Source organism: Panthera uncia, chromosome C2 (genome assembly GCF_023721935.1).
Source record: "Panthera uncia isolate 11264 chromosome C2, Puncia_PCG_1.0, whole genome shotgun sequence".
NCBI lineage: Eukaryota > Metazoa > Chordata > Mammalia > Carnivora > Felidae > Panthera > Panthera uncia.
In genome coordinates this window covers 70523388-70539019 of record NC_064810.1, presented here as the reverse complement: position 1 = coordinate 70539019, position 15632 = coordinate 70523388, and the positions used below count along the sequence as shown (strand labels likewise).

The window sequence follows — 15632 nt, the reverse complement described above, 5'->3', positions numbered from 1 at the left end:
ATACTATTCCAGAGTGGGCTGCACCAGTTTGCATTCCCACCAACAGTGTAAAAGTGTTCCCCTTTCTCCGCATCCTCACCAATTTCTGTTGTTCCCTGAGTTGTTAATTTTAGCCACTCTGACAGGTATAAGGTTGTATCTCATTGTGATTTTGATTTATATTTCCCTGATGATGAGTGATATTGAGCATCTTTCATGTGTCTGTTAGCCATCCAGAAATTGTCTTTGGAAGAGTGTCTATTTCATGTCCTCTGCCCATTTCTTCACTAGATTATTTGGTTTTTTGGGTGTTGAGTTTGTTAAGTTCTTTATAGACTTTGAATACCCTTTATCCAGTATGTCATTTGCAATATCTTCTCCCATTCTATTGGTTGCCTTTTAGCAAGGGAAGCTGCTGGGATTTTGATTGGATTTGCATTGCTTTATGGATCATATTGGAGAGAATTGACATCTTGACAATATTGAGTATTCAGATCCATGAACATGTATCTCTCCATTTATTTAAGTCTTAAATTTCTCTGAACAATATTTTACAGTTTTTGTATATTGACCTTGTGGGCTGCAGCCTTCCTAAATTTACTTACTAGTTCTAGTAGCTTTTTTGTAGATCCCTTAGAATTTTTTTTTTAATGTTTATTCGTTTTTGAAAGACAGAGACAGACAGAGCACAAGCAGGGGTGGGGCGGAGAGAGAGGAGGACACAGAATCTGAAGCAGGCTCCAGGCTCTGAGCTGTCAGCACAGAGCCCGACGTGAACTGCGAGATCGTGACCTGAGCCGAAGTTGGACACTCAACTGACTGAGCCACCCAGGCGTCCCTAGAATTTTTTATATATATATAGATGGTCATGTCATCAACAAATAAAGACTTATTTTACTTCCTCCTTTCCAATCTCTATGCCTTTTCTTTTTCTTAACTAGGACCTCCAATACAAAGATAAATAGAAGTAGTGAGATTAGACATCCTTAACTTGCTTCTGGTGTAGGGGTGAAAGTATTCACTCTTTTACCATTAACTTTGATGTTAGCTATATGTTCCTTATGGATACAGTTGATTTGCTAAAATTCTGTCAAGAATTCTTGGGTCTATATGTTCACAAGGAATATTGGTTTATAGTTTCTTTGTCATTTGTTTTGTCTTCCTTGTAATGCCTTCTTTTGGTTTTGGTATTAGGTTAATGCTGGCCTTTTGATGAATTGGGAAGTGTTTTTTCCTGCTTCTGTTTTCAGGAAGAATTTGTGTAAAATTGATTTTATTTCTTCCTTATTGTTTGATGACATTCACCAATAAAGCCACCTGGGTCTGGAGTCTGTGGGAAATTTTAAACTACAGATTCAACTTATTAATAGATATAGGACTACTCAAGTATCTACTACTTCTTTAATGAGCTTTTTAGTAGGTTTTGTCTTTCCAAGGCTTTGTCCGTTTTATCTGAGGTGTTGAATGTATTGACATAAAGCTGTCCATTATATTTCCTTGTTATTCTCTTTAATGCCTGTAGCATCTATAGTGATTGTTATTAATCCCCTGTTACTGGTAATTTGTGGTTTCTTTTTCCTGACAATCTGATTAGAGGCTTATCAGTTTTACTGATTTTAAACAACCAGCTTTTGGTTTTAATAATTTTTCTTTTGTTTTCTAGGTTGTTGATTTTTGTTCTTTCTCTTTCCTTCTCTGCCGTTTGGATTTAATTTCATTTTCTTTTTCTGTGTGGGTACTTTTTTTATTTAAGATGGAAACTTAGTCATTAATTTCAGACTTTTCTATTATGTGTGTTGAGTTCTGTAATTTCTCTGTAAGTGCTTCTCTAGCTCCATATCACAATTTTTTTCTAGATGAAAGGGAAATTGATAAATGGAATTTTTTAGCTGGGTGTGCTTTCTTTTATAGACATGATTAGGATTCTGTAAGTAAAGAAAGAAAGGAGAATGGATATTGGATAGGAAGTCTGTAGTGTCTGCCATGTTAGACAGTCTTTAAAATCAAACTGCATGCTGTGCACCGTCATTATTATGAACCTGCAATCCACTTAAAAGCCATTGCAGGTCACGTACTTACCCTTTTTTTGGTGGTAGCTTAGCCTTAAGTTTATTCAACATTTTTTCCTTAATTTTTTTTTGCTATATGATTTAATTTTTTTTGTTATATGATACAAAAGCCAAAATGAGGTTCCTTTAGTTTTTTGTTATTGACCCATATATTTTTTGCCTTTTTATTGTGGAAAATTTTAAGCATATTCATAAGTAGGAGTTTATTGAGCCTGTATGTATCCATTAACTAATTTCAGTAATTATTGCATGTGGCCAGTCTTGTTTCATTTATATTCCATCCTATTCACATTATTTTGAAATAAATCTTAAGAATTCACTTTTTATTCATTAATGCTTTGGCATGTATCTTTAAAAGATAAAGACTCTTAAAAAAAAGAAATAAAAAAAGAAAAAAAAAACAAAAAAAATAAAGGCTCTTTATTTTTTTGAAACACAATCACAATGCCAGTAACACGTCCTTAATTAACAGCAATTCTTTAATATCAGGAGATGTCTACTGTTCAGCTTACAAAATTTACAAAATTTTGTTAACTTATAAAATTTTTTTTTTAACGTTTTTTTAAATTTATTTTTGAGACAGAGAGAGACAGAGCATGAACAGGGGAGGGGCAGAGAGAGAGGAAGACACAGAATCTGAAACAGGCTCCAGGCTCTGAGCGGTCAGCACAGAGCCCGACGCGGGGCTTGAACTCACGGACCGTGAGATCATGACCTGAGCCGAAGTCGGACGCTTAACTGACCAAGCCACCCAGGCGCCCCTAAAATTTTTTTTAATGATTTGAGTTAGGATCTAAATAAGTTCCATTAAAAAAAACCCATATTTTGTAACTTAATCAGTTTAGCGATACTTGTGACAGAACTTTACCTAGTGGAAAACTGTTGGAATTTGCTTTTCTCATGATCACAATGAAAACCTTCATTGTAATTAAGCTTGGGAAAATATAATTGTTGTTTTTCCCTATTTATTATATGCTGTTTTATTTTGGTTTGAATGTTACAGATCTGTTAGATTTTTTGCAAAATGATGATTACCAAGTTGTTGTTATCCTCTCTGTGTCAGAGCAGTGCTAGTTGAAGAATATAATAAGGAGCAAGGTAGACATCCTTTTCTGTACTGAGTATTTTAAAAACTAGTGTTTGGCTTTATATTTAAAACCTTAATTCTTGTATTTTTCTGGGCCAGGAATAAACCGTTTTCTTGATTTTATTAATTTTGATGTAAAGAAAACTTGTGCTTGCAGCACCGTTGTGGCAGGTCGTAGCACAGTTTTATTTTTGTTTTTAAAATATACATTCCATCTTGGCTGTGTAAGACAAAGTTGTTGCACTTAAATAGCTTAAAATTTAGTAAAGAGAAACATTCAGCAGAAAATAATATTGGCAAGCTGTTATATTTCTCATGTCCTGTTTGACTTTATCTATTTTTGGGTTTAACTGTTTTCTTTTTCTTTCCACCCATGTTTTATGACTGCAACTTGCAGGAGAGCCTTATAGATGCAAGTGAAGACAGCCAGCTAGAAGCTGCCATCAGAGCCTCCTTGCAAGAGACACACTTTGATTCAACACAGACAAAACAGGATAGCCGCTCAGATGAAGAATCTGAATCTGAACTTTTTTCTGGCAGTGAGGAGTTCATATCCGTTTGTGGCTCTGATGAAGAAGAGGAGATAGAGAATCTTGCCAAGTCCAGAAAATCTCCCCATAAAGATTTGGGGCATAGAAAAGAGGAGAATAGAAGGCCACTGACTGAGCCCCCAGCCAGAACTGAGCCTGGAACAGCCACAAACCACCAAGGATTGCCAGCCGTGGATTCAGAAATACTAGAGATGTCACCTGAAAAATCAGATGGAATAGTGGAGGGCATAGATGTAAATGGTGAGTTACATTCTAGACCTGCTTTACTTAAAACTTGAATGTTACTGGAGGGGTTTATATATTTGTTTACATTAGTCTTCTGTCTTAAGCTGTTGTATCTTTTTTTTTTTTTTTTTTTTTTTAAACTCTTTCTTTAGGACCAAAAGCACAGTTGATGTTGCGGTATCCAGATGGAAAAAGGGAACAGATCACTCTTCCAGAGCAAGCTAAACTGCTGGTAAGTATATCTAATTGGAAGTGTTTACTTGAAGCAGAGAAACTAATTAATTGGCATAATTGGCTTTATGAGTCTTTGAAATAGATGGTATTTAGTCTGGCCCCTAACTGAAAACTTACTGTGGTGAATCTTAATTCTAAGTATTTTATTACCTTCTTGAATTATCTTAGGCAAGTTACATAGGGTCTGTCCAGTCAAGGATTTTCTGTTCGTGGCTGCATGGGATAGAAACCCAGCTGAAGTTATTACCTAGCAAAGGGGAGTGGGGTGGTTATTTTGAACATTATAGTGGGGCTCTTGGGTTTCCTAGTAGCTGAAACTGCAAAGGGGTTAAGAACCAAGATTGTTTTCCTATGTCTCTCTCATGGGGCTTGTTTTGTTTCCCTCTTGTGATTTTCTGCTTCACACCATTCTTCTCTCTATACTGGTGGTTTTTATTTACCTCTCAGCTTGTACATGGTTCATCTTAGTGATGCTTGAGGGCCTTTTCCTCTGAAGTCCACAGCTAATGGGCCTTTCCTCTGTGTTTTCTAACCCCTGGAAAAGAGAATGGGTCTGACTGGCTTAGCCTAGTGTATGAGTGAATCCCCCTTAGATCAAGTGTCCATACCTAGCTGCTTGCTGTGGCAGGAGATAGTTAATCTGATTCTTCAAGACTATGAGTACAAGTAGGCTGTGGCCACTGGTGCTGATACCCAGAGCTATCTCCCTGGTCTAGCATTTGGAAGGGAATGGGAGACGAGACAATGAACAGAGCAAGTATAGATCACTGTTTTGAGAGGTTTGGTTTTGAAGCTAGTGGGAGAATGGGCAATAACCAGAGGAAAAAAAATGATTGAAGGAAAGACTGAACATGTGTAAGTCTGATGGGAAGCATCTGTAGAGAGGGAGATGTTGAAGATACTTGCAAAGGAATATTCTGTAGTGGCACAGTTTCTAAGAAGGCAAGAAGGGATTCAGTGCACTGGAGGCAAGATTGTAGGTAGACTGAAGGACATATCTTCTCTGATGAAAAGAAAAGAAATTGATAAAATGTTTAAAAAGAGGACAATAATTTTACAAATAGAAATTGGGTTTATTGGAGAAACAAACATAATCCTGTATATTTCAGTATCACTTAATGGTCCTAAATTATTGGATACAGGTTTATTATCTCCCCATCAAAAGAGTTATATTGGCCCTTCCACAAGGGTAAGCTTTGGCTATGTGAAAGAATAACTTAAACTTCAGATATCTCATCTGACATGATAAAAATGAACATAGGCTATTTAATACCTTAATATATTCTTTCTTTTTATTTCCATCTAACAGCTTTTGTCTTTTCTCTTGTTTTTCATAGGCTTTGGTGAAGCATGTCCAGTCTAAAGGATATCCAAATGAACGTTTTGAACTTCTCACCAACTTCCCTCGAAGGAAACTCTCTCATCTGGACTATGACATTACATTACAAGAGGCAGGCCTTTGTCCTCAAGAGACTGTCTTTGTACAGGAAAGAAATTAACATCATGGCCTGACCTCTCTCAGCTTACCCCTTTTATCCCTTTTCCTGTGAGATACCATGTCACTAAGTATGCATTTTGGCTCATAGGACCATAGAGCCAAAGTCGGGCAAGCAAGTCACCTGCCTTCTGTTTTATTTCTTGCTCTCTCCTATATTCAGTCTCTTCCCCCAACCCCCTTTTTCACTCCTCTTCTGTTTTCTTCTTTTTCCTACTATTCTTTCTTTCTTACTTAATCTGGTGACCAAATGGAAGTGAAAGAATTAGACCTCCTAGTACTGGCTGCAGGAAATGCATGTTCCAATAAGTGGTCTCTTGCACAGCACTTTTTTGGGATCAAGTGATAATGTTACTCCTCAGGCTCCTTTGGTAAAAGAATGGCTAGATTCAGAATAAGAACAACCTCCTTTTTTTTGTAAGCCCTATTTTTGGTAGAGAAAAGAAATTCTATAACGCTTTGTTGTTCATGTAAGAAATATCACGTAACAAAATATTCAGGCTTTTGTTTACATGGAAAAAGCATCCCTTATAATTATTGTTCATTATATTTAAAAATTTTTTTCAAAGGATTCCCATGTTCCCACCTAAAATTATTTTCCATGATATGTGTTATTGGCAGATTGAGTGTTAAATATAGGGTGAGTAGCATGGAGTGGCTTTCAATATCCTAGCCTGAAACAGCTTTCTTCATTATTACTTTATAAATTGTATTGATCCTGCTAGTCCTGGAACGGACGTTTAGTGAGGCGATTTTGGTGACTGGGATAGGAAGGTGCTTGCTGTTTCTGCCAGTACAGCATATTAGTTCCTTTGGCCCTTCCATTGTTTGGGTCCACAAGTGATCTGTAGGAGAGCAACTGTTCAATTAATCATGCAGTACAGTGGCTTGTGGTTGTAACCACTATGGTAATTGATTGTCCTATGTGCTTTAAGGCATACTTATGTATGTCCCGGGGGGGTGGGGGGGGAGAAAAAGATGCAGCTGAGAGTTGCTAACCATGTTCCTACGGTTAGAAAGAATGATTCATTTTTTTACCCCTGGTTGGAACAATTCCTAAAAGGTTCTGGTGACTGAATGAGCTTAATTCCTCTACCGTTTTCTTGCAAAAGGTATCAAAACTGAAAGCCTCTCTAAGGCAAAGACCTTTAAATTCAGTTTATAAGACAACATTTAGTAAGGGAGGTGGAGAAGGTTACCGGTAATCTTCAGATGTGGGGTTCTTCTGCCGACAAAAGCCACATTCAGACTTAGCTGGTGAAAGCTTTTTTCAGTATTATTTAGAAGAGGCCATCTTGAATCTATGTAATACTGTCTGACTTATCACCTTCACCATATGCTCAATTCTTACTTTGAGCTTTAAATAGAGTCCTCTGAAGGGGTAGTAGTGATTCTGGTGGCAAAATCAGAACTTTAACTTGTTCTATAGAATGGACCTATTTTGTCAGTTGGGGATTTGGATTGATTGATTCTTCTACTTGAGGAATATAAATTGCTATTGCTCAGAGACCTTTAGGTTTCCATCTACTTTAAGATCACTCTTTCGGCAACGTGGGGATTAAAAAAAAGATGCTTATTGTGTTGCTAGTACACAATTAGAGAATATGGTTTCTAATGGTTGGATTTTGAGGGACCCTTCCTAAAGAATGAGTATGTATCTCCTCAAGGAAATCATGGAAAATTCTGTTTATTCTTCAGTGAGTCCTTTTGAATTAATGTTCTTACATTTTTTTCTAAGTCTGTGTAAGTGCTTATGTATAAGTATATAATTGTATAAATATTTATAAATATATTTATATAATTACAATTTCATTTATACCTTGAGTCAAAGTTCTCTCTTTAGATTGGTGACTGAGTAATACCATTTCGGTGTTTTTCTCATAGGCTCTCGAGGCTAACTAGCAGCTTCTCATTTATTGAGGAAACATGGTTTTCATGTTAATTCCTCAATTGTATCTCTGAACTTGGATAATATACTTGCTATCTGAGGAATAGAGCTATATACTAGCAAAGGTGCAGTAGAAGGTTTAAAAATTGTTGGTAGTGGACAAAGTCAGAAATTAAAAATTCAGGGAGGCACAGGGTAAGAACTGAGGGTATGCCCAGCTTTGGTGCTGTGTTGGCACCCATCTCCACTCTCAGCAAAGTCACAGCTAAAGTCCAAATCTGTCAAAAATGTGAAGTCAAGAATTTTCCCTGTGGGACTCTGTTTCATTCTTTTACCTACTAACTTCTCTATAAAACGTATCTCAAGAATCCGAGACATGCTCATTAATGATAGGATGTAGTTCTTTTTGATGAGGTCAGCCGTGGCATATCCATTTATGAGAAACCAAAGTGACTTTTTCAACTTGGATAACTGTGAGATGACCGAGTAAATATAAAGTGATTTAAGTAAGCATATCAAAGACTTAGGGCATGAGATACTGATCCAACTTAGATACAGTTGGTGTTTTTAGAGTACAAGATGTAGAGGATTTTATTTTATTTTGAGGCAGAAGTGTAATTATCCTGGGCTTGATATAGAAGCCCATGGGGGAGGGATTATGGATTATACATGGGAAGAGTAAGTATAAAAAGGAGTACTGCTTCGCTCATGAACTCAATTCACTAAAGGAGTATGCTTCCTCCAGTTTGTCTTCTTCTTTGCTCTGCAAATTCCTTTGCTCTTTGGAGGAAAGATTTTACTGAATAGATTAAATGAGGCTAGTAAGATTAGTTAAAAATAGTCATTCCTTACAGGTATTGGAAACAGCTCAAAAGAAAAGATGGGGAGGAAAAGGACAAGATAGACTTTGAGAAGGACAAGAAACAAAGATGGGGAGATGGAATGAAAATTAGTGGGGGAAAAAAGTGACAGGAAACATCTTTTGAATTTGATTTAGAAAGGAACCAGAGAAGAGAAAGAACAGCCAAAGAAAGAACAGAGGGAAGAATGCAGAACTAATTCTGAGTAACTAGCATGTGCTAGGTACTTTATGTGCATTTTCTCCTTTAATCTTCTTATGAACTCTACAAAATACACACTTTCCCCATTTTGTAGGCAGGAAGAAAGTGAAGTTCATAGAACCCGCTCAGGATGTCACAGCTAGTAATTGACAAAATCAAAATAGGCATCCAGAATCCATGCTTTTTTTACTCCCTTGCTGTAGTCGCCCACAACAGGGGAATCAATTTACCCAAAAGGTTCTCTTCCTGTGTTTGGCTCTGTAAATTATCGTTTGGTTTGTTTCCTTTTAAAGCTTGTGGGATTTGCACTATGCCTGTAAATTCTTATTTACACCACTGTTTTGAGGGACTGATTATTCCTTTTTTAAAACGGTGCACTGATAAAAATGTGAAAGGAAAATATGTGGCATTATTTGCCAAGAATAGATGGAAAGGCTAAAAAATAATTTTATCTTTTTTAAACCATTTTTTGGAAAAGATACAGTTTTCTTTGTCCCATCCATACCTAAATTGAGCTATGTGTATATTTTTAAATCTTCTATAAAATTCTACTTCCTTGACTCTAGAAGTCAACAAATATTTACTGAGTCCTTAATCAAAGTTGGAAATGTCTTGAAGTCTAATACCTGGTTTCTTCCTGTTTTATCCAGTTGGAAAGACACACTACACATGAGATAATTGAAGAACATGTAAATGTTTACCTTTCTGGGGCTGAACTATAATTACAATAAAACTTGAGAAAAGGGAAAGACTTGTGTAGGCTTTCGTTAGGAAAGGCCACAGAAAACTAAAACTGAAAAGTGGCAAACTCTGTAGCTCAGAGTTTTTGACTCACCTGTATTCTTTAGCTCCACCTTTTGTAACTGCTAGACTTAGGGCACAACGTTTATCGGTAGTGTATATCCAGCACCCAAGTAGGAAAGGATTATTGATCCTAGGACTAGAGATTTTAGCTAGCAAGGATCTCACTTGGACACTTAGGAAAATACCAGAGGGAGCCACTAGCAGCTGGAAAGTGAAGGAAAGATTTAATTTCTCTACCCAAGTACGAATGAAATATATAGAGGGGCACTGTATGTAGGCATGAGTGCACTCGGGTAACAGCTCTGCTATACTAATAGAGAATTGGACTGGATCAGTAGTTCTGTTTTTTCACGTTAAAGGACTTATTCAAGTTTGGCAGGGGTGGGGAATTGTGGGGTTACATATTAATAACATTAAGACCATAGCTGGAGAAAATGTGCATATGAAATTGCAGACCCTTTGCAAAAACTCTAGGAACCCACAGATTGCAGACCACCGAATGAGATTACCTCTGAAGTCCTTTCCACTCTAAACCTTTATGCTTCTAGTTTCTCCTCTTTATTACATATTATCCCTAGGCTAATTAAAAGTTTACTTGTTAATCAGTTCTTTCGCTTTTTTTCTGTGTCCAGATTTCCCAGTAACTTCATCTAACCTCACTGTGTGACCAAAATCTCCAAAAAGGAGACTATCGTAGTTCTAGACCTAGTAATGATCTTTTAAACACAATTCATCAATTTTAAAAACTTCATGCTGTGTTTTGAATCAGTGTTAAGTAGGACTAAAATGTAATTAATGAGAACCAAATATTTCACTGACACCAGAATTAAATTTTATTTTACCTGTGTGCTTAAAGCACTTTACTGGATGAGCAATTGTTAGGAAATTGATTTGACTAAGTTGTAAAATTTACACTTGGTTTTAGCAGAAACAACTTTTTCAAGTTCTAATTAGACCAACTTTTAAAAATATTTCTTATCCCACAAGAGTGCATCTCTGTTATGTTGTTCATATTTTCTCTCTCTCTCTCTCTCTCTCTCTCTCTCTCTCTCTCTGTCAGTCTGGCCCTCTTTCACTTAACTACTCAATAGTAAATCATGGGATGCAGGTTGCTGAATAAGTGATGGCTTGTGTAAAATTAAATGAGATAGGAAGAACCAACCCTACTGATGAACATGGCAGTTTCCCAGTAATACAAGCCTTGATGAAAAGGTTACTTGAAGACAGCTGTGTCCTATGAATATTCAACTTCATTGATTTGCCTTGCATAGCATATCAATCATTGTCTTGCCTTGACACTTAGTATTGCATTGTGCACAGTTTAGATTAGTGGCAAGAATGTTTAGTACAGAAAATAACCAACAGAGAATACCAAGGCACTATCTTGATTTCTCTTGTTATGTAGAAATTTGGTATTTCGGTGCTGGTTATTTTGGTCTTTGACTCAACCGTGTGTCAGTTCTGCTAGAGAGACAGTTTAGAATCAAGAATATTTTTTTATAGAGATTATGATGACTTTGATCGTTTTCCCATGAAGTGAACTTGTGACTAAATTATTGGATGTGACTATGAGGCCGTGAATTAGAAAGTCTTTTTATCCTACCTTCTCTTTTACTTTTCCATTCTCTATTCTCTATTTTTTGGATATCCATTTTCTGAAAATTAGTCATGACTTTTAATGAAATTAGCTATGTTTAAGAAGTTCCATTTCTAAGTTTGAATGTATAACATTTTTAATTTTTCATAAATTAATATATAAGGGAAGAATTTGAAGCAAATGGTTTTATAGCTCATTTTCTCTCTGCACCTAAGAATTCTCTTATTCTGTATATAGAACGGCTAGCTCCATGATACCCTTCCTCCCTTCTTTGTGCTACAGAATGTTCTGTACTGCTTAGAATCTCAGTCATTCTCATAAACATGGTAATTTTTGGTTCAAGCCTTTATTTGCCATATGATCTAAAAGCAGAGGTGGGCAATCCAATATGAACTACTTCAGTAAAACAATTTAGCATTTCTGAAAAGTATTTTCAAGAGATGACCAGATTTACTTGGATTAGAGATACAAATACCAATGGTAGTGTTTTGCCTAAACAATCCCACATTAATGTCTTAATACGAGAAGTTGCCTTCTTATACTTAATTCTGTGGCAACAAATAGCAAGTTTTTGTTGTCTGGTATTTCCTATATACAGACCAAAATGCCCTGAGATTTTCTCTTTTACAGGGTCACTTGAGTCTTCAAATAGGAAGAATAGTCAAACTACGCTGGACTGAACGTGAAAAATTTTATCTGCATCAAAAAAAGTTATTAATCTAACTGGGCTACCACGAATCATTCATTTATTAGATGTAAATAAATAAAATGGGAGACCTTTCAAATCATTGGATAAATTCTGACCTGGAATTGAATTCTCCCCTTCTTAAAATCTTTTATTTGCTTTTTTCATAGACTCAGTATGAGCATCTTAACTAATAAGGGATAGATTCTTGATCTGGAACTGTTCCCTGCCATTCTGCTTTTTTTTCCCTTTTGTCAAGCTTGCTAGCTTTAGAAGAGTACATGTTACCAGGTTCTATTTCAAGTTAATGACTTTGGAATGCTGATGCTCAACTGGGTATCTGAATGTTTTCAACAAAATGGTTTTATAGTATGCTTTTCTTGGAGCTTCTGTGTTCTTAATAATGGAAAATATCAATAAATTATGTGATTCAAAATATAAATAGGTTTTTTACCCTAATCATATGTTCTTAATAACTTTTTGATGATTTATTGCCCTGTAAATTAAACCTCACATGAAGTTACCATTGCCACCAGAAAATCCCCTTTTACCTGCTAATTAGAATGAAAGTAGTATGTGACCTCCACTTTTTAGTTAAGGAGTGTAGCAAGCTTGTAGTAGGGGCTGTTTATCTTACCCATTTTGGGACTTGGGCCTTGGGCCTTGTTACTTTTTCCGTTTATCCCTTCAATTTTGGAAAGCCTGTTTAAAACTCTTGCTGGGAAACAGACGGTAAAGCTATGATATAATCCTCTAGTCTTAGATATAGAGAAATGAGTACCAGTTGATGCTAACATGATACTTAGACTTTGAGGGGCTTTCATCCAAGCTTTGCCATGAATCTTTTATATACAGTTTTTTCACTCCTTTAAAAATCTTTTCTAGAATGGTTTTCCTTTTGATTGTTAACAACTTCTAAGCATCTGGTGTCTTCTTTCTTTTCTTTCTTTCTTTCTTTTTTTTTTTTTTTTTTTAACCCTTTAAGAAAAGTCCTTTTTCGAGTAGGTATTGATTGTTCCATGAATACTCTCAGGAGTGTTTGTAGGCTCTGTGCATGCTTTGTATGAGTTCAGTTTGAATAATGCGTTTTGAATCATCTGGGATGTCCCAATTCTGGCATGTCTTCACTAATTGTGTTTTTTAAACATTTTTCACATCATTTCCCAAACCTCACTTCCCATCTTATTCAGAGAGGTTAATCAAGGAATGAAATTTGTTTGGGGAATAGGGATGGGGGTGGGTTGGGGACTTGAGTGAGGTCAGCTTGGGGTGTTTGCTTTAAAGTGTTTCTCAAGCAGTTCCTAAGAGTATTTAGAGATTCCCTGGGAATCCTTATTCTGGACAAAGTGGTGGTCTTAGTGAGATTTGCATTTTTAATGCAGGACAGGCTCTAAATTTAATCTGTAGTGTAACTTTGTTATTGAATCCAAGAAGATAATGGACAGAGACAGTGCTCCTATTGTAGCGTTTCTGGCAAGTGCTCCTTAAAAGGCACATAGAGTTCTCTGTGTTCTGGGTTTTTAATCCCATGGTGCTAGGAGATATTTGTTTCTGCAGCTCTTCTCAAAAGTGGGAAGAAGGGTTCGGGACCAGTGAGCAAGGGGGCAACTGGATCATCCACTAAATTGTTTTGTTCACGACACACTAGAGACCCTCCTGTACATCTAGCAAGTGATAATTAAGGTGCTAGGGAAAGCCTTAAATTTGAAGACACATGGAGGCGATAGCAAATCTAAACTTGGAGGAGGAAAAAACCATGCCATTAGATAAAGCAGAGCTGTGACTGCTGGCTAAGACTCCATGGAACTTCCACTTGCTCTAAAACCAGGGAAATCTTAGATAACTGGGTGTGATGTATCTATAGATACACATAGTCTATAGGTAAATAATTTCCAAAATGGGGGTCTTTCAGTTGGTGATCCTCTGGTTTTGGCTGTACCAAATTGTGAATATTGCTGTGTTGTACCCAGTTGCTTTATATTGGTACTGCAACTTGAACGGGGCGGGTGGGGTGGGACATTTGGGGTGGGGGCGGGAGGGGAGTGGGACGATCAGTCTTTTGAAGACATCAGCTCACTGTGCTGAGAGAGGGACCAAACTCAAGGAAACCTCTGATCTATAAATTCAACTGCTGCATTTTTTTATAAATACATGTAAATGTCCTGTTGTAATATTTGATCTTGGAAATAAAATCAAAAACTTTTCAGTATTAGTTTTTTGTTACTGTTTTTGTGAGAGAAGACTCTCTCTAGATATTACTTTTAATTAATATCATTCAGGATTCAAAAGCTTGCCCTCATATGCTCATGTTTAGGATCCTGAAGTATTTATTGACAGAGGTTAGTTCATAGTCGCATTGTCAAGGATAATGTTTGCTAGCTTCTCTTTTAATAGTATGTCGAAACTTTATGGTAAGTGCTGTATAAATGTTAGTGAAATTGTCATGAAATCTTTGGGTGAGCTGGCCTTTTAGGAAAGTAGGATCCTATAACTCGATATTTGGGCAATTCAAGCATGTAATCTTTCAGACCAGGAATAGTGATTAAGGACTCAGTTTAAACAAGTAAAGGAAAAACAGAATTACTAAATTAATGGGAGAAAAACCAGGAGATATGATTGTATTATATCATAGAAATTGAGGTCACTGCCTAGCTCATGGTAACCCCAGAAACCAGTTTGTGCAATGCCTCTTGCTCTTTTTTTTTTTTTTTCTTTAACATTTATTATTGACAGACAGACATAGAGCATGAGCAGGGGAAGGGCAGAGAGAGAGGGAGGCACAGAATCTGAAGTAGGCTCCAGGCTCTGAGCTGGCAGCACAGAGCCTGACACGGGGCTCAAACTCACCAACTGCAAGATCATGACCTGAGCTGAAGTTAGTCGCTTAACCAACTGAGCCACCCAGGTGCCCCTGCCTCTTGCTCTTAAGGAACTATTCCTCATCCCCACACTTCAGCAACCTATCCTGATGGGACTTGCCATCTTCTTCCAAGACTAGGTCTCCCTGGCCACATGGGTCAGCCAAGGGTTGGACCTAAATAGTAAATTGGACTGAGAGGGGGTGTCTCCCATTCCTCCAGCCACAGGATACTTATTCTTAACTGACCTCACTATGTGCCAAATAATAGAAGTATGGGGATGAGCACAACAAGCACAGCCCTGTCCTCAAGGAACGTATTTTCAATGAATACAGACAATACACAAATTTAAAGACAAAGGTTTGATTCAAATACTGTGAAAAAAATAGAAAAGCAGATAGAGAATTCTGCTTTAAATAAGATGTTGGGGAGTTAACATTTAGGCTGGCACCTGAAGGATGCGGCGAAGGTGGCCATGCCAAGAGTAGGAGGGGAACCTCCAAGCAGAACAACAACTGCAAGAGCTGGGGAACAGGATGTACTTGAGGTATCGAGAGAAGGCAAATGGGTCTGGTATGTAGTGAGCAAAGGGAGTGGCCTAAAACGCACAGGAGCCAGGTCATATAAGGCCTTAGTAGGCCCTGGTAAGGAGCCCAGATCATGTTCCAGGTGTAATGAGAAGACATTATCATGTGGACAGTGAGTTGGAAGAGCGCAAGAACAGAGACTGTCGCAGTGATCAAACAGCAAAACAGAGGTCTCCTGGACCAAAGAGTGAGAGTGGAACTGGGAAGTAGTGTATAGATTAGAGATGCATCATCAAAGTAGACATGGGAAGACTTACTGTCGGATCAGATGTGGAGGAACGAAGGAAAGCGAAATCAATCATGAGTTTCCGGCAGGGAGTAGGTAACGGTGTTGGTACTGAGGCAGGAAGATGTGATCAGGCAGGTTTGGTCGGGGGAGAGATCATTTTGGACGTGTTCACTGTGATACTTCCAAGGGTAGGTGTAGTACAGGAAGTTGGACATGTGAACGCGAAGCTTGGAGGAGAGGTGGACTGGAATTAGAGATCTGAAAAACCATCAGCATTACAGAG

The 15632-nt window shown here is 37.3% G+C and overlaps 1 protein-coding gene across 2 annotated transcripts in view; it reads left to right on the top strand.

Annotated features, from left to right (window-relative positions):
• Positions 1-13887, top strand: part of UBXN7 (UBX domain protein 7) — a 60077-nt gene extending 46190 nt beyond the window's left edge. For both annotated transcript variants that reach the window (XM_049629482.1, XM_049629481.1), the window contains 3 exons: positions 3533-3926; positions 4064-4143; positions 5483-13887. In XM_049629482.1, the coding sequence (XP_049485439.1) occupies positions 3533-3926; positions 4064-4143; positions 5483-5644 (636 nt within the window). In that variant the 3' untranslated portion in view covers positions 5645-13887. The remainder of the gene's footprint in view (positions 1-3532; positions 3927-4063; positions 4144-5482) is intronic.
• The last annotated feature ends 1745 nt before the right edge of the window (positions 13888-15632 follow it).